At 41.2% G+C, this 18491-nt stretch overlaps 2 protein-coding genes across 3 annotated transcripts; one reads left to right on the top strand and one right to left on the bottom strand.

The window, feature by feature from the left end:
- Positions 1–526: 526 nt before the first annotated feature.
- LOC122785217 (probable ATP-dependent RNA helicase DDX17) lies at positions 527–8576 on the top strand. The gene is made up of 13 exons (XM_044050940.1): positions 527–916; positions 1061–1220; positions 1775–1871; positions 2011–2144; positions 2253–2318; positions 2440–2581; positions 2661–2821; positions 2961–3133; positions 3247–3357; positions 3539–3600; positions 3688–3747; positions 6529–6765; positions 7144–8576. Exons 1-13 carry the CDS (start codon positions 867–869, stop codon positions 7641–7643), a joined length of 1953 nt encoding a protein of 650 aa, XP_043906875.1. The 5' UTR covers positions 527–866; the 3' UTR covers positions 7644–8576.
- A 101-nt stretch (positions 8577–8677) lies between these two features.
- On the bottom strand, positions 8678–17869 carry LOC122785204 (ADP-ribosylation factor-binding protein GGA1-like). 2 transcript variants are annotated; one of them, XM_044050918.1, is made up of 17 exons: positions 17811–17869; positions 16264–16348; positions 15715–15790; positions 15097–15195; positions 14873–14996; positions 14644–14744; positions 13924–14004; positions 13411–13548; positions 13221–13302; positions 12572–12685; positions 12306–12455; positions 12048–12121; positions 11715–11902; positions 11376–11602; positions 11105–11274; positions 10715–10825; positions 8678–10078 (listed from the first exon to the last, which is right to left on the bottom strand). In XM_044050918.1, exons 1-17 carry the CDS (start codon positions 17851–17853, stop codon positions 9968–9970), a joined length of 1974 nt encoding a protein of 657 aa, XP_043906853.1. In that variant the 5' UTR covers positions 17854–17869; the 3' UTR covers positions 8678–9967. The 2 variants fall into 2 exon arrangements, with proteins under 2 accessions (XP_043906853.1, XP_043906854.1); XM_044050919.1 differs by having other exon boundaries at positions 12572–12682.
- Positions 17870–18491: the final 622 nt, after the last annotated feature.

The raw sequence follows: 18491 nt of genomic DNA, 5'->3' as shown, positions 1-18491 counted from the left end.
CAGTGATATAGAACAATGCTCATTTGCCTAGATAAGATAAGATAGTCCTTTATTTGTCCCGCAGTGGGGAAATTTGCATTGTTACAGCAGCAAAACAGTAAAAAAAAAAGTGCACGTTCACTTCAGGTGAATTTTGTTGATAATAATAATAATAATGATGTACAGTCATTTGGAAAATAATGGCCAAACTTTTATTTTAGTAATTGTAATATTTTTTACATTGTAAAATATGTTGTGTGGATTAAATTACAATAAAGGACCGCACTTTTTCAAAGTCAGTTTTTGTGATTGTGAAGTCATTGACTTGATAGAAAAAAAGCCACAACTTTGTAATATAACCAGAAAAGAAAGCATTGTGATGACTTTAAGCAGAAAAACCTTTCACTATTGAAAAAAAGAAAATACTTAACATAGAAATTGAAATACACAAACAGTATTGTTATCTACAGATTAAACAGAAAAAGCCCATTGGCACAATGGGATGTCAATCATCCCATTGTGGGCGGTGCATTTCTAGCTCTATGCCAATCACAACAGCTTAGCTCGCCTAAGCTAATAACAACAACAACATATCATCGCAGCGCCTTGTCGTTGTTAGCGGACCTTCGTCTCATGTAAATAAAGTCTTGGTGTGATATTTGACTTTAATAAAAACCTACAAGAAAGCGAGAGCTTCGTCATTCCCACAGTTTTCAGAGTTAACATTGGCGTTAGACTGGAAGAGAGAGCGCGTCAGTTCATAGTTAGCTGTGGTCATTTTCAAGCAAGGCCTGACACAACAACGAAAATCCAAAGCCTGGTAACTTCCTCACGTTCAAAGGTCCATTAAGCCAACAATAACATCTGCTCTAACACACGGGGAGATAATGAGAGGTTCATACGGTGACAGAGACAGAGACCGTGGCCGTGACAGAGGGTAAGCAGCCGAGCAATATCCGTCACTTAGCATGAGAGCTAATGCTAGTGCAAAAAAGTTGGTTATCGCGATAAGTTGTTTCGCTGCACCTGTTGCGCAATGACAATATTATTGTCATTAGCGGCTGTCGCATTATTTTCACAGCAGTCCTCGTGTCGGGTCCAGCAGAGGAGGCCTCCCACTGGGTAAAAAGTTTGGGAATCCTGGAGACCGTTTACGAAAGAAGAGATGGGACTTGGACGAGCTCCCAAAATTTGAGAAGAACTTTTACACGGAACATGTTGATGTGCAGCGGCTGAGCCAGGTATCTCCTTCAGTTACTCTGTCCGACCTTCAGACGCAGATTCATTAGTGCAAACGTTACGTCGGTCAGTACTGTTTTATGTGTTATATGTAAATATGTCATCCAATATTACTTACTTATATAAAATATTACTGTATCGATATAAAAAGTCTACACATCCCTGTTAATATGCCAGGATTTTTTGTTGTAATACTGGAACATAAAACATATTTTCAGAACATTTTTCTCCTTAACAAAATAGTGGAGGGAATATTTGAAATTTAAAAAAAAAAAGCTAAAATAGTGTGGCATTAGTGTCCACGTTCTAAATCAGACACCAATTAAGGTCAGCTGTTATAGTGGAATTTGTACTTGTATTTGATGTTCTAGTCTTTGTTATCTGTGTATTTGTTATGATGTTGTGAAGCACCATGTAACTTTAGTAAAAAGGTGCTTTAGAAAGTAAATTGTGTTGTTATTATTACTTTAATTAACAGTTATATGATGCTGCTCCAGTTTTTAGACTGGAAATGTTTGTTTGTTTCACACACCAGTTGGTTTTCTTGTGTTTTCAGTATGATGTTGAAGAGTATCGCAGGAAGAAAGAAATTACTGTACGAGGTTCTGGCTGCCCAAAGCCTGTTACCACCTTCCATCATGCCCATTTTCCCCGTAAGCTTATGCATTCATGATATCTGCACATGCAGAAGTGTGCGGCTGTTAAATTACACTGCAACAATAACAAATACATTCAATGTGTTGGCTGCTGACAGAAGTAACCAGAGGAGTTTTTTTCTCTTCCTCTCTCTAGAATGTGTAATGGATGTACTGATGCAGCAGAACTTCAAGGAGCCCACCCCCATTCAGGCACAAGGTTTCCCCCTGGCCCTTAGTGGGAGGGACATGGTGGGCATTGCTCAGACTGGCTCTGGGAAAACCTTATCGGTGAGATACACATCTTGCTCTTCTCCTATGCTTGAAAAAAAAAGAGACATGTATGGCTGAATTGCACAGCAGCATGATTCACTGACCTGTCCTTTTTTCTTTATTCAGTATCTTCTGCCTGCAATTGTGCACATCAACCATCAGCCCTACATGGAGCGAGGAGATGGACCCATTGTATGTGAAGTCAAAATTATTTGGAATACCAAGAGTGTAGAAAAATATTGTTAAAGTGATCTTAACAAGTGTAAACTTGCTGAACAGTGAATTGCTGTGGCATCATTTGTTTTCTTTCCAGTGCTTGGTTCTGGCCCCCACAAGAGAACTGGCACAGCAGGTCCAGCAGGTGGCATATGATTACGGAAAGTCATCCCGCATCAAAAGCACTTGTGTGTATGGAGGTGCTCCTAAGGGACCCCAAATCCGAGACCTGGAGAGAGGTGAGGAATATTACCATTTGGATAAATGCTCAATGTTGTTTTGTGTTCCATAGCATATTAATGTGTTTGTCTCTCTCAGGTGTTGAGATCTGCATTGCCACTCCGGGTCGTTTAATTGATTTTCTTGAGGCTGGAAAAACCAATCTGCGGCGCTGCACATACCTAGTTCTAGATGAAGCCGACCGCATGTTGGATATGGGCTTTGAACCACAGATTCGCAAAATTGTGGACCAGATTAGGGTAAAGCATTTCAGTGAATGCCCTCCTTGAGAAGCAGATAAATTACCTAAATTGATAGCTTATCGTTTATATTTTAGTGTGTATGTTTTTATCATTTATTATGAGAAATGTTAGTATCTGTCATTACTTGTTGTCACAGCCTGACAGACAGACCTTGATGTGGAGTGCTACCTGGCCAAAAGAGGTTCGCCAGCTTGCTGAAGACTTTCTGAAGGACTATGTCCAAATCAATGTGGGAGCACTCGAACTTAGTGCCAACCACAACATCCTTCAGATAGTTGATGTCTGTATGGACAGTGAGAAGGACCACAAGTAAGAGGCTTGTCATATAGCAGATATTGTCATTTTAACTAGTACGGTGTCTTTCGATATCTTTAAAAGTACTTTTAAGTATCTGCCACAAACTGGACATGGTCTTTCTTTAGGTTAATCCAGTTGATGGAAGAAATTATGGCTGAGAAGGAAAACAAGACCATCATATTTGCTGAGACAAAGAAACGATGTGATGACCTTACGCGCAGAATGAGGCGCGATGGGTGAGTTCAACCAGCCCATGTGAATCCTCTCCTGATCCTGCTCAGAAAAGCCTTCTTAGATAATACTAACTCATCCTCTCACTTGTGATTCAGTATGGTTGTATATAGTTGAGTTTTGTATGTCCAGTTTCCATCATGCTGTTTGTAATTTTATGATCAAAGCTGACAATTGTTGTTTTAGATGGCCCGCGATGTGTATTCATGGCGACAAAAGCCAGCCAGAGAGAGACTGGGTGTTGTCAGGTACGACAAACACACTGATATTTGAACTACAGAGACTTTTTGTCCCCCACGTCCACGATCATTTCTCCTCTTGTCTTTGAAATGCAGAGTTTCGTAGCGGCAAAGCTCCCATCCTCATTGCTACTGATGTGGCCTCACGTGGTTTGGGTATGTCTTGTGTGCTTGAGTACGAAGCATACACCTTCCTCAGTATAACCATACACTGATATGGTGAACATATAAAACATTTAACCATTTGACATGTAGAATAATATGAACAATGATTAGTGTAGTAATCAAACTTTTTTTAATGCATATTTATGAGCAAAAGTCAACCACAGACACATAGTGATTTTCTTACAAAGAGTATATGATGGTTCTCTGACAAAAAAAGTGTATCATATTTGAAGCAGGATTTCCTATGAACACTTGAGCCACTGTTCTGCTGGATAACACCGAGGAACACTGAACATAAGAGTGATGTTGAATGAAGTGTGAAGATGTAAGGGGCAAGGCTAGTAAAGTAGCCCCTTACATGATGGCAATCAACATTTAACCTAATTCTATGTCCATTTGTTTTCTTTTCATTTTGTTTTTGTTTATGTTTTGTTTCCAAGTCTCTCTTCTGGCAACTAGAAGCACACAGGCCCTCGGGAGCCTGCAGCCGGACCTAGGCATGACATATCGAAAGCTGACTTGGGGAGAGAGACGGCCTGATTAATCAGTCCCAGACACAGCCATCTCTTCTGAAAACCTAGAACAGTGCCCACAAACAAAACTCTTCCCCCTTCCAGGACACTGGCTCCCTGGGCATCAGGGAGAGGGGTCAAGTGCAGGATGGTGCTGGGCTTCCAAATTTGATCCTAGAGTTGGGGGCAGCTGTCAGATGAGAGGGCAAAGACGGGGGTGTGGCTGAGGGTGGCCACCCTAGGCCATGTCATCATCACAGTGACACACCACACTATTTCCAAAGTAGTTTGTCAGATTTACCCAGTGACTTTTGATGCTAACTTTATGTATGCTGATGGGATATGGACTAAGAAAACTTTGCTGCACAGTCTTTGAGGAGATATGTTTCCATTCCCATGACCAAAGTTTGGACAACAAAATATTTTCCCATTGCAGGACAAATTTAATTTGCCCTGAAGAATTGAAGCTCAAACAGATGCTGCTTAAGTTCTGTGAAAGTCAGCTACAGTGGTGTGTCACCAGAAGACAGAGAAAAAGACAACTGCCAGGAAGTGAGTGTGGAAAGCAGCCAATGCTGGACATGGACGGCTATACTGGAGGCTCCCCTCTAAACTGCCCCCTGATGCCAGCCCCTGACACCCCCCACCACTGGCTGTGCCGGCCGGCCTCTCCCTCTGCGGACGTCATGTCTGGTCCTGGCTGGCAGGAGTCCTGGCCTGGAGGAGCCACCTCTCTATAATCGATTTCCCTCTCTTTCACTCGTGTTACCCTTCTGTCCTGTCTTTACTACCTTAACTCTATCTCACTTGAACATCATTTCTCTTTTGCTCTTTCCTGTCCTGTTCATCTTTCCCCTCTCTTTTGCTAATTTCACAAATGTTTCAGTCTTTCTCATCTTTTTTCTCTGCCTCTTTTCACCACTCTCCACTTCAGTGTCTTACCTTGTCCTCTCCTGTGTTTCCTTTAGACCAGTTTCCAAATTTTGTCCCTTTTTTATTATTTTTTTCTTCTTCGTATACATCATACTAGACCACTAGTTATGTCAATTTACCAGCACTTGACGACTTGCTAAACCCACAAAAGAAAAGCAAAACCTATGGGAGCCCACTCCCATATTCCTCTCTAAAAAACACATACACCATGGTCTTGGTGTCTGTTTCTTTTTACTAAACTTGAAAATCTGGGCTCAATATCACTGCGTTTGGAAGTTACCCGAGAGATTTTTGGACTCATTAGAACGTCTGCCACTCCACTGCCTCACATCTCGACTAGAAATGACTTGTCACTATTACCGACCAATGCAAGAAATGTCAGAGTCTCTAACAAAGACCATGACGATAAAGGAAATAATTCGGTAAAGGCCATCTCCATCCATCACTTCTCACTACGAATAACATAAAGCAGCTATATTGTCCCTGGGTCACTTAAAGCCCGGGGATATGAAGAAGTAGCACCACATGCCAGCACAATACAGCTGAACCTGTGGCCAAGACAGTTTCCAGCTTTGGGAGTGTGGTGGAGGAGTGGCGAGGTTGGAGAAGGGACTTCTTTTGTCCCGTGTGCTCTCCTCCTGCCCCTGCAGACCTCCCAGGACTGGTGATGGGTAGGTGGTTACTTTGTAAATCACTAAATCTCTCATGCAGGGTACGTACTTTACCTCAACCCCCCCCCCCCTTCCCCATTTCCAGCCTTTGTCATAATGCTTCCAAAATGAGTCTTGTTTTTGTGTCATGAGCAGTGTTTCTGAGCCCTTTGCCAATCGTAATGAGAAACAGACCTAATTTGTCCTCAAAGAAATTACTTTCCTCAGATGGTTCCTGCGTTTAATCCATTCATCAGTTTTGCTGAACTAAAATCTGTCTTTTATGCAGGAAAACTAGGATTTAGGATTTAATCATGGCTCACAATTTCTTTGAATTTAATTTAAATTTCTCTGTTACCTTTTCATTAGCACTTTTCCTTATGTTACCCATTTGCCTGTGTGCAAGTACTTACTTTACAATGTAATTGGCATGGTAAGTAAATAAGTTTTCTTAACGTATATTACTCAAATGGTTGCTCAGATGACAGGTAAGTGATGAACTGTGGGTATCATTCAGGTATTGTCTGTCAGAATGTTCCTGGTTTCATAAGCACAAAAGGTAAAATGAAGTAATGGACTTGACTGATTGATTCAGTTCTCAACTGGTGTCGATTTTGTTCTAACTTTTGCTTTCATCTTTTCTATCCCATCACACCAACGCTGCCACAAATGTCAAGATGTGGAGGACGTCAAGTTTGTCATCAATTATGACTATCCCAATTCATCAGAGGACTACATCCATCGCATCGGCCGCACGGCCCGCAGCACTAACAAAGGCACTGCTTACACCTTCTTCACTCCAGGGAACCTTCGCCAGGCCCGTGAGCTGATCCGGGTGCTGGAGGAGGCCCGACAGGCTATCAACCCCAAACTGCTGCAGCTGGTTGACACTGGGCGTGGAGGAAGTGGAGGAGGTGAGTGACGAGTTCTGCTGAAAAACTCAAGCTGGGTATCTAACACCAATACTTTTTTTGAATCCCCCTTAGTACATGGAATCAGAAATGTGTCATCTTTCGGTATCAAATTTAAATACCGAAATAGTTAATCTCATCAGTACCAGTGTTTGGCACGATCAAGGTGCGCAGGAAGTTGCAGCCGGAAACGGAGCTCATTCTCTATCAGAAAAGGGCGGGGCTTATTTAGGCTAGTGCTTGTTTAATGAATGAATGAATGCATGATAAGTAAGATCTCAAATGACAGGGCAAAAAAAGTGAGCAGAATAAATATTTTAGAGTAGACCTAGAATTGGATGTAAATTCACCCCATTTATTTTTTACCTGCTCTGTTTCCAGGAGGCCGATCCCGTTTTCGTGGCACCTCCAGCTCTAACAATCCCAACCTGATGTATCAGGACGAGTGTGATCGGAGAATGCGTTCTGTTGGTGGCTCCAAAAGCAGTCGTAGTGGCAGCAACTATAGTCGTGATGGCCGAGAAAGTCGCGGTGCAGGCAGCCGGGCAAGCGACCGCTCCTCCTCCTCCTCCTCCTCCTCATACAGAGATCGCAGCAGCAGAGACGGAAGACGCAGTTATGGCTCCAGCTCCAACTCCAACTCCTATGACCAGTACCAGAGTAACGGGAGCAGCAGTGGGCAGTATGGCAGCTCCAGGGGAACCTCTGGTTCAGGGGGCAGTGGAGTTGGACAGGGCCCGCCTCCACCATCTGCTCCCCAGCCTCTCATGTCCCAGCAGTTCAACCCTCTCCAGCCCATGATGGGCCTAATGGGGCACTCGCCATTCCAGTTTGCTCCTCCGCCGCCACCTCCTCCTCCTCCTCCCTCAGGTAGAAAGTAACGTGATCAGTGTGACACAGATGCTGTTCATCTGATATGAACCTGAGTCTTCAGAGATCCAGTCACAGGGTTGGTTTATTATGAGTGAGCAGACGTACACATTTGCCTTCACACTGCCGAAAGAACGACACGTTTCCCTGACCATTTCTGATCGTGGTCAAAGGGACAGATCTCAGAAGATAAGATAGCTCACTTATGTGCGTTTACATCTGTACTTAAAGTTGAATAATAAGATACACACCGCACCCTGTTACACCATTCGTTTCTAAATCATTCAGAAAGGTATTTTTAGGGTCAAGTCTTTGTTATTTGTTCACATCAACATTCAAATCAAGAATGCAACACTTCAGTGTGATGTACTAATTTCATCCCCATTTAAACAGGTAGACTGGTTCTCAGATTGTTTGTGAAGTGGTCAAACGTTTGTGGCAGCATTTCATATTTAGTTTGACAGAAGCTCTTCTGTTACATTTATCTTGGAGGAAAAAAGTTGAAAAATGTTCTTGTCTTGTTGGCTTCTACAGTGTACTCTCTCTATGGACTATCTGATTTTCCTATCAGGTACCAGAGGTACATGCTGAAGATAATTATTGTATATAAACTGGTCTTTAAGTTTTATTTTCAGATTAGACAGTAAAAAAAACATTGGGATCCTGATATATTTTGAACGAAAGGGTTCAAATCTTCAGGTTCTGATTTAGGTTGATCATTTAATTTCATGGATATTTAGTTTATCTGCAGAGGCTTTTTGTTACAACATGCATGTAAATGAGCCTTTTTCACATTTAAGTTTGGATGTGAATAATTATCTACCTGCCATAGGTAATGCAGTTAATCAGCAGTGTGGTCGAGTCTTAGCTGCAGTGATTTTTCTCACTCGTCTCTTTGTACCGTTTGTTTCTCGTGTTTAATAAAACTCTTCATTATATTAGCAGATACTCTGTTCACATCACTGACACTGAAATCAGTGGTCGCTTTAAATTCTGTGTTCTGGAGTTTGTTGGTGTGGCAGGAGTAAATGAGTGTATTTTCAGGTCACCAAGAAAAAAACTTTATTACCCATTTGGAATATTTTAAGTGTTATGCTTTTGCACAAGTCAAATGTACACAACAGAACTGCAATCATTGGTATTTACAAAGCAGTCATATTGGAGAGTAGTACAGTGGAATGTGATTGGGAGCCTATGGGAGGAGGAAGTGATCAGCATGGCTGACATGCATCGCAGACTGTGGGAGACGTGTTGGGCATGTTTGAGACAGACACTGCACCGAGCAGCTCAGTTTGCATATATAAATCACAAGCTAAAGAAAAGATTAGATAAATTAAGCTATCATCCCCATGAAAATGTTTTGAATATATTAAGAATATAGCTTATAATATAGGTGACAGGCTACAAAACTAATATGATTGACCCCTAGTAGATGGAAAAACTCAAAATGAACTGATGTTAGAACTGCAAAACAGGCACATGTGGCAGGTAACACACAACTGATACGTTTTTGCACTGTAAATAAGATCAAAAATCTTTCTGTGCAAATCAAAAAGGACTCACTGTAAAAAAAAAAATTAAACGGTATTCACTCATCACACACAGATGTCAAAAGGGGAATATGATTAGAGCTGAAACGATTTATCGATTAATCGATTACTAAATTAATCGACAACTATTTTGATAATCAATTAATCGGTTTGAAGCTTTTTTCATGATTAAAACAAGATTTCTGATTGTTTAAGCTTCTTAAATATGAATATTTTCTTTATTTCTTTGCTCTGGATAACAAATCAATCATTTTGGTTTGTGGACAAAACAAGACATTTGAGAACATCATCATGTCCAGGTTTGACGAGCACCGATCAACATTTAAGGTTTTCTGATATTTTATGGACCAAACGATTAATCGAGCTGTGTCTATGTAATGCTCATGTTCATTCCCTTGTGGTGTGCTGAATTATGAAAATGGAGCGCGCAGAGATGACGGTAAACAGAACTGATAATGAATTTAAAGAAACAAGTGCACCAAATGAGCAGATTTCCACACACTGGTCATTTTCTCTCTTCATATCACTGCTTGTAGACTCCCAACAACTCAGGGAAAGTAGTTTCAAAGCAGCTACGTACAGACTCATTGAGAGCAAAGCATAACACACACACACTGCTGCACTGACAGAGCATGAGCGTAATCCAAACAAAACAATCAAGACCAATCACAGAAAGAACCGTGTGATTACAGAGAAAACCGGTCTTATGCAAAGTGTTGAGTTTGTGTCGGAAGGAAGCTGAAGTGTGAAGGCAGAGTCAGTCTGATGGTGGTTGCTTCTGAATGCTATAGATTCCCCCAAGTGTCCGCAGAAGGAAACTGTTCTAGACTGCCACTCTCACTGTGCTCCTGCTCTCCCATGGTGAAGGTTAATCTGTACTGGAGCTGCACCTTCTCCTGGAGCGCACAGGCATGCATGCACGCACACAGACACACACACACATACACGACAGAAGTGCAGACAGGTAAATAACCCTGCCAGAGACAATTGGCTGGACAAACAACTTCTGTAATTTAATTGTTACTGGGTAAAATAAATTCAGTGGGATACAAGAGGCATAACTAAAGACTTAGCATAGCTACTACAGTAATATACAGTATTTAGGGACATGCACTGTAATTGTCCAGAGAGGCTGAATGTGAACACAATAAATGTCAATCAGGAAATTCCCCAGAACTTTTCTTGCCAGCTGGAAAATACAGAGTTAACTGAAATTAAGAATACAGCAGAAGGAATCTCTGGAAATGTCACACTAAGCGATGTGGGCGTGTCTACTACCAATCCTCATCTGTTCCAGAAAGGTTTCTGCTTATCTTGACTACTACCAGACTGACTGCTAGAAGAATTTTAGAATTCTTAGAATTTAGAATGACTTTTTTTGTCCTTCTTCAGTAGTTTTCTATTGTCATTTATTTGTCAAATCTAAGGGATTACTTTCTTTCTTTCTATGGATATTTTCAGCATTAAAGAGCAGTTTTGGGTTTAAAAAGAGACACTGTAAGTCTGGGGTTAAAAATCTTACTACGTCCTACCTTGTTTGGGTTTGCCAGCAGCAGAATCTGTGTGACAGCAGCAGGAGGAAGGATGGGGTTGAAAGCTGGGAGCTCTGTCCCTGATGGCGGCTGCAGCTTCACTGCCATGGACTGTAGATGATAAATGAAAACAAACACTGCTTCTTTACTGAGACAAGTGATGAATAAGCAATACTGTTTTTAACAAGATTAACTTTGCACTTTCCAAAATCAGCTGCTGATACAGTATAGCTGATACCCACTGCCCTGCTTTGACACACCTGATTCAAATGAGTGGGTTGTTATCAGGCCATTTGAATCAGGTGTGTTGGAGCAGGGACACGTCAGAGCAGTAGGTCCCCACAGTGTATGCAACAGGAGACAAAGACCCTGGGCTTGCTCACGGCTCACCTTTGGAGCTGTAGTCTCAAAATTAATGTTGGAGACAGGGACAGGGGCAGAGGACAACATGGAGATGATCACCACCAGCACATCGGGGCGAAATGGAGGTGAGTCACGGGCAAAGTGAAAGAGAACCCGCAGACTGTGTCTGTCAAACACAGTCACAGGTAAAAGACTACCTGTAAAAAGACAGAACAGAAGGAGGAGGAGTGTATTTGGTAAATGTGGAAAAGAAAATGCAGGTCGGCAAATCTCAAAGGTTTTAAGTGACTTTACTTACTGGGCTTAATAGATTCTAGCGGTACAAAAACATCAGTCAGGGTGATTTCAGCAGAAGGTGTCTCTGTGTGAGTCTGGGAAATGTCCAGCAATGTGGTCCCGAGACTCGACTGAGAGTTGAGAGGAACAGCGTGTTCAGAGGAAAAGACCGGGATGGGGTTTGGTGTAACGTTGGGCCCAGACTTGCTCTGCAGATCTCTCAGAGTAGGTTTGCACTGTTGCTTGTCCCTAAAAAAAAAATATTGCTTTAGTTCACCTTTACAGTTCAAGGTTGCAGCTACATGAGAGTGGGATACATAGTAAAAGAAGCCGATGCAAGATAGCCATGTGAGTTGAATACCATTTAACCTGCAGGCCCTCTGGTGGCATTGACTGCTGCAGCAGTGTCTTCCCCAGCAGGTCCAGCTCGTCCAGGGCAGAGTTTACAGGAGTGGAGCCAGAGGAGAGAGGCTGAGAGAGGGAGGGTGGTTCTGGACTAAGCAGGAGACTTGGTACTGCAGGAACATCTGCCTCTATGCTTTCAGATGACTGCACATAGACGGCGATTGTGTGAGGAAAAATAGTGGTACAAATGTTGATTATACTGCCTTAGTCATTTCAGCCATTATGCTCATTGACATAAAAACAAGCTGCCACTGGATCTTAGCAGTGACTACAGGAGTTTAACACTCACCTGGAAGGAGTCCCAGGCTGTGGAGTCTTCAGGCTGTGAGGCAGGGTTGGAGGTGTGTGTTCCTTCACTTAAACCTGCAGGATGCACAAGGGTTACAGTATTCTTTAGCAATGAAACAACACTTTCATTGTGTTTCCAAGTTTTCCTCCCCAATCCAAACCTGCCAATTTCTCAGCGGGTATTCTTCAAAACTAAGTCCAAATATAATTGAACCAAGACTGAACCAAAAAGCTCTGTTCTTTCCTGAGACGCTCTCACCAAGTGACATGAGCTCGTCGTCGAGGAGACTTATCCCCATCTCCTGTGACGGGGCATTGAGGCTGTCTGTGGGTGTGGGGAACTCTGGGAAGGACGGAGGTGACTGGGGTGATGTGTCCAGTCCTGACAGATCGAGCAGCGCTGTCCCTCCTGAGAGAAATAGATTAAAGACGGTTAATTTGAAAACGCCAAATGCTTCAAACCTGCATTTGGCAAAACTGCCAAATTCCTATTAAAAAAACAAAACAACCTGTAAGTTCACTCACCCGTTTGTTTCTGTGTGTTTAGCGTGTTGTTGCCGTTTACTATCTCCCCCTTCACCTGCTGTTTGTAGAGGTTGATGACGTGAGTCAGGCTGTCGTTGGCCTGCAGGATCTCTGCTGTGGAAAGACAGAAAAATACTTGTCATTATCATAGACCTGATATGCATCACATGGCATGTCTGTAGGAGACACTTCATTGAGTGGTGAATAAGAAAATGAATGAATACAAGGGATAATTCATTTTAGCAGCTCTGTGGGCTCATGGGGAAAAGTAAATGCAAACCCTAGGAACTAGTAACAATAATTAGCAGAATATCATTTCGGCCACTAGGAGACTCTCAATCAAAACAATAAAAGGCACATTGGCTAACTGGATGTTTTAAAGGGGGTTTGCCTCATAAGTTCACGCTTTTGTCTGTTCTGGCACTAATTAAGGTCAAAGTTCTGTAAAGTGGATGAAAGTTTTGGAAATGTTTTGACTAATCTTAGTACAAATTCTTTTTATCACTAATGAAGACAAGAGAAGCAGGAAGTGAAAATTGTTATACTTGCTCTATGTGATGAGGATAAAGAACATTTCTAGAGAAGTCATGAAATTTCTCCCATTTTCATGATATTTAACGACAGAGAGGAAAAAACAAGGAACACCCACCCAGGGCCTCATCATTGTCCTCTGTATCACTCGCCAGTCTGAACAGAGTGGGTCTCATTTTCTCACAGCGCTGGTACAGGTCCTGACCACACAACACAAACACACCGCATTACAACCTTGCAACCAAGAGCTCCAAGGGCAACCAATCAAACGTTGAACTGTGTGAGTCTACATTCATCTTTTAGATCACCTGCAGCAGTTCAGCATTGCTCTGGTTGCTGGCAGTGCTGTCATAGTCCTGCAGAAGCTGAGTCAGCAGGGAGACGCTCTCCTTCACCTCGTGAATGGCGTTCACCCTCTTTGAAACCTTCTCTGCTCGCCTCTGATCCTAAAAAGTAGTGAGACGCAAATTCACAAGTGACAAACCTGCAGAACAGGGTGTGACCAGACACACGTGCACATGTAGGAAAGGCAGGAATGCAGAAGTACATTCGGGTGAAAGACAGAAAGAGCAGCTCCCTGTATCAGCTTCTCTTAAATCAGGGCAAATTGAAACTGTACTCCTGCTGAATCACTGCCAGCAACACAAGCCCCCCCCCCAGGGCAGTCGACCCATTTCCTCATTAAGTGAATGTTCCTTCTATGAGTGCAGTGGTCTGTGATTTTATTGCTTTTCTTCAGACTACAAAGTATTGGTAGTGCATAACACAAACATGCAAGTTATAAAAAAAAAAAGCATATGAAGGGGAGGAAAGAGGTTTACCTCCTGGACCATTTCCTTGATAAGATTGTTGGCGGCTTTCAAGTCATCGGGGTGCGAGCTATTCAACAGACGAGACAGCGTCTGAAACAACAGGTAGTTGCAGTTCAGAGTGAAATCTGAGTGAATGGTCTCACATTATCATAATAATGAAAGGAGAGACGAGCACAATCATACACAAGAGAAAATAATCCAGTGGGTGTGAAACGAGCTCAGGTGAGATTTTCAAACATATTTTCATGAGGTTTTCAGAATACACAGTACTGTGCAGAAGTCTTAGGCCACCATTAGATTTGTTGTTTTAGCAATGCTATAATGACAATAGAGGATAATTCTTTGTATTTCACTTTACTGGAACACATCCAGAAAATATGTAGCAGTTATTTTTGTTGTTTTAAAAAAAAAAACATCCTCTACAGGTGTCAAGTATTTAGCATGATCTACCCTTACACTTGAACAATAACACAGCTCTGTTAATACTGGAGTGGAACCATAATTAATGTTACTGGTAAATCCTGTGTTTTATTTATCTATTAATAAAATGTCTATTACGCCAGGTTTATTCAAGACATGCTTGAGCATTACATACAAATGACCGGCTTTAAGTCCCATCACTTCATTCCAATGATCACAGAATTTGATAGACAGAAAAAACAACAGAGCTGGTGGTGCCTGAAACTTTTGCACAGTACTCTATATTTTTTTTTACAATTGAATCCGTACTTTTGACTTCTCCTCATCCTCAAAAATGGCATTCTTGGGTCTTGGTGGAGGAAGGTTCAGTAGTTTGTCAGGTGGAAGTTCTGGGTCTTGTTTAATAATCCCTGATTCACAGACACAATATGAATGAGACAGAGAATGAAATGCTTTTCATCACTCTAGTTATTTGTTGCTATGCTCCTTATTGGTATGTGTTGTGCTTGTAACTACTTTTGTTGATTTCTCATCTCACCTTGTTTCTTCAGCATCTGATAGGCGTCTGAGATCTTGGCCTCCTCAGGTAAACCCAGAGTCCAGCTGTAGATCAACTCTAAAACCTTCTTTTTTACTGGCTCTGGTGACCGTGAGCCCAGGTACTGAGCAGAAAAAAAAACCCTCATTGATTTACATGTTTACTCATGAACATAAAACAACATTGTTACCAGTAAACCAAGAGGAACGTTTGGAAAGTCTTACCTTTGGAGAAACCACTTTGATTAGTTCATTTAGAAACCGGAACTTGCCTACTTCACTGTGAAACCTTTTCCCACAGTTTTTCATACATGTCTCCAGAACCTTGCAATGAAACAGAATGCAATAAGTGTTATGAACACTGACTTGCTTGAAAATCTCAAAAGTCAGTTAAATCCCGTTCAATCTGACTCAGACAATGCATGTGGGTTTTTAATCAGCATTAGTGTAAAACACAAAACTCCAAAATTATTTTGGGCAGTGATGCAAATGTCCATGTCCATTTCCAGCACGCATTACTCTTCAGGATGTTAGCCATGAATGTTTGAAGAGAACATGACTTAACAACTTAACAATTATAAGATTGACTGAAAGACAACACAGGTCAGACCAACCTCTAGCAATGGAAATGAGAGTGAGAGTTCACCGGCTAAGTTTAGTGTGAAAGAGGTGAAGGTAATTCTGACTGACGGATTCTTGTTCAGAACTGTTCAGGGTGTACCCCGCCTATCGCCCTATGTCAGCTGAGATTGGCACAGCACTCCCTGTGACCCTCGTGTGGAGGATAAAGCGGTAGAAAATGGAAGGATGGATGGAAGGATTCTCGTTCAGATGTGAACTCACCAGCAGGGCCTGCATGGCCTCCCACTCCTGTGGTGACTGGATCTTGTGAGCCAGGAGTCTGGTGGCCAGCTGAGGTCTGTGACAGGTAACAAACAACGATGAATGTTGGAACACTGGACACAAAATGTGCTGCAACTTTAAATCAGTGTTATCATACTGTTGTATTAACAGCTATTAAGTTAATATAACCCTTCAATAGCTGCCAACAAATGTTAAAGTTCTTTTATTCTCCAAACAGACGCCTTTCAGTCTTTCATGCCTTAAAGAAAATAAAATTATTTTTGGCCTAGTGTTGAAAGACACATGGAGTAAGGGTAAGAATCACAAGGTACCTCATGATACCAATAATGTGATACAGCAATTCTGTGATAATCAATATATTGCAAGACAATCGTATAGCAATACCCCTATATATAGCCATAAATATATGAAATAGACATTCACGGTTTTTCAAGAGAATTCAGTATGTAAACATTACTGAATCGGATATTAAACTTGAAATGAGCAACAACCAGACTATTATTAAAAATACTAGGGACCTCGACTTACCCTTCCAATTCATTGTTGAGCTGGTAACAGAAGGCATGGATGCTGATCCAGTCTGTGTCTCTGTTGAGTGGATTTGTGGCTTTGTCTGCAATGTAAGCGAATGGGATGTTAAACAACGTACATCTCACCTAACTTCATGTTTCAGTACATTAATACGGTTACGCTGATTAGAGTGTATAAAGTTTGTGGTTGCATTCATGTTTTCCAAGTGTTGTAAATTACTTTGCGGTAAAACTATTCATTGAGTGCAATGAAAACACCAATCAAAACAAATTATATTCACATACAAACAATAGACAAAATATGAATACCTGAGCACAACAGAATAAAGACAAGCCTCTAAATTAGGCCTGCACAATATACTGAAAATGTATCATCATTGCAGTATGTAAATATTACACACTGTATTTACATATTGCAAAGATAGTTTGAACTTAAATAAATGTAGGCTGATCTTTGTGCTACCTTTGATTGGTAAGGAATTTCGAAAGTTGGTTTTATTTGTTTTTAATGATTGTCTCAGAATACTTTGCCAGCCAGGGAGAGTTAAATCCGCTCATACCACAACTACTTGGTGGGCAGAGAAATGAGAAAAATGTATTTTCACAATCCAAGTAGTAAGGAGTGTCTTAGTTTGTTGAGCAGACATACATGAACACAGTATTCACTAATTATGTATTGCAACTATATTCTCCTTGCTAATTATTTTTCATTATTTTTATTTTTACTAACTTTACTTGTGTTTTATGTTATCTTAATACTGTGCAGCACTTTGAACATATGTATGGTCTTTAAATGTGATCTATAAATAAAGTGGATTGGATTGGAATTGCAATATTTAACCTTATCGCATATTTACCTAATATTGTTCAGATCTACTCCAACATTAAATTTTGTTTACAGCAATTCCAACATGACATTTGCCCCCAAAACTAATAACTTAGAATTTATAATGTGTGGTAAGTTTTGTGTCAGTTATTGAGGAAATACCAGTGCGTGCGTTTTCTATTATTAATACTGATGTCGTCAATAAGACCATTCAAAAATATTGTTCTCTTGGTGATTGCAAAATGGGTCAACAGTGTGTAGATGTTTGACAAAAACACAAAAGTGAAGTCTGAGCCACACAGAGCAGGTGCTAACTCAGGACAACATTAGCTAGCATGCTGACGATAGTCGCACTGTGTCACTCGTTCATCTCGAACTTTCTTACGAGGCCACTGCTTTTGTCTCAACTACAATCCACGATCTCTACCCACGGTTCGACTTCATCTTGTCGCCCGCTGCCAGGTTGAACTACCGCGCCGCAGAGCTAACGCTGTGCGCGAATATGTTATGTTGACAGCTGCGGTCCGTGCAGCCACATCAGCTCCGGAGGAGCTACGTTAGCATCCTGGATGTGACGGCAGGGTCCGAGTCCCCTCTGTCGGGACAAGCGTTGCTGCGGTGAACTGTCACTCTGTGAAAATCACCTCCGGGACAACAACCTGAGACTGCCCGGTCCCACACACAACACTGGCTCGGTAAAACAAGTTTAAAATACTCACTGATACGAGACTCTAAACTCTCAACATCGGGCGGCGCAGCCATCACTGCGAGATTTTTATGGTGGTACAACAGTCTCGCGAGAAACGCACGAGCTCATTAGAGCTAGAGAAGACGTAGAATCAGAGTGGGTAGATAATAGACACTTATAAAAACTTAAAAGCGTAAAAAAAAGTATTTGTACGATTATTGTATTAATATTCCTACTTATTTGTTTATCTCAAGAATTTTATTCAGACGTATTCAATTATCTAGTAGGCTATCATCCCTTACTTTCATATCAAAATCAACACGATCGATTGAAAACATGAATACATATTTCAGTCTTCCACAAACTAGACCATGAAAGTGGGTTTGAACGTACAGTTTGAATGGGAATAACGTATGAAAACTGAACACCGGAAGTACCATTCCTTTGAAATTAAAACTAAATTAAATTCTACACATTTCGACTAGATTTATTCCATTTTATGGCTAACTTTGTTGTTGGCAAAAATACTATTAATGAATGAATGAATGAATAAAAAGATAAATGAATAAATTGATATTACTTGTTGGTGTCCTAACAAGGAAAAATTGCGGAAACTGGGAAATAGAACAAATAGATTTTGATTATAAATATCACAACAATTGCTTTATTAACCTACTCATTAATTAGCTTGTTTTATCACTACTATTTAAAA

Source organism: Solea senegalensis, linkage group LG19, assembly GCF_019176455.1.
Source record: "Solea senegalensis isolate Sse05_10M linkage group LG19, IFAPA_SoseM_1, whole genome shotgun sequence".
Lineage (NCBI taxonomy): Eukaryota > Metazoa > Chordata > Actinopteri > Pleuronectiformes > Soleidae > Solea > Solea senegalensis.
The sequence above is the reverse complement of the archived record's forward strand: the minus strand, read 5'-3'. Positions and strand labels throughout refer to the sequence as shown.

Bases quoted from the DNA above. Each gene is read 5' to 3' on its own strand.
- LOC122785217 (XM_044050940.1), top strand. From the start codon at position 867: ATGAGAGGTTCATACGGTGACAGAGACAGAGACCGTGGCCGTGACAGA. The intron at 917-1,060 runs GTAAGCAGCCGA...TTATTTTCACAG, and splicing joins GACCGTGGCCGTGACAGAGG to CAGTCCTCGTGTCGGGTCCA. The intron at 3,134-3,246 runs GTAAGAGGCTTG...GTCTTTCTTTAG, and splicing joins GACAGTGAGAAGGACCACAA to GTTAATCCAGTTGATGGAAG.
- LOC122785204 (XM_044050918.1), bottom strand. From the start codon at position 17,853: ATGGCTGCGCCGCCCGATGTTGAGAGTTTAGAGTCTCGTATCA. The intron at 13,303-13,410 runs GTGATCTAAAAG...TTGTGTGGTCAG, and splicing joins GCAATGCTGAACTGCTGCAG to GACCTGTACCAGCGCTGTGA. The intron at 12,686-13,220 runs GTGGGTGTTCCT...GTCTTTCCACAG, and splicing joins GGACAATGATGAGGCCCTGG to CAGAGATCCTGCAGGCCAAC.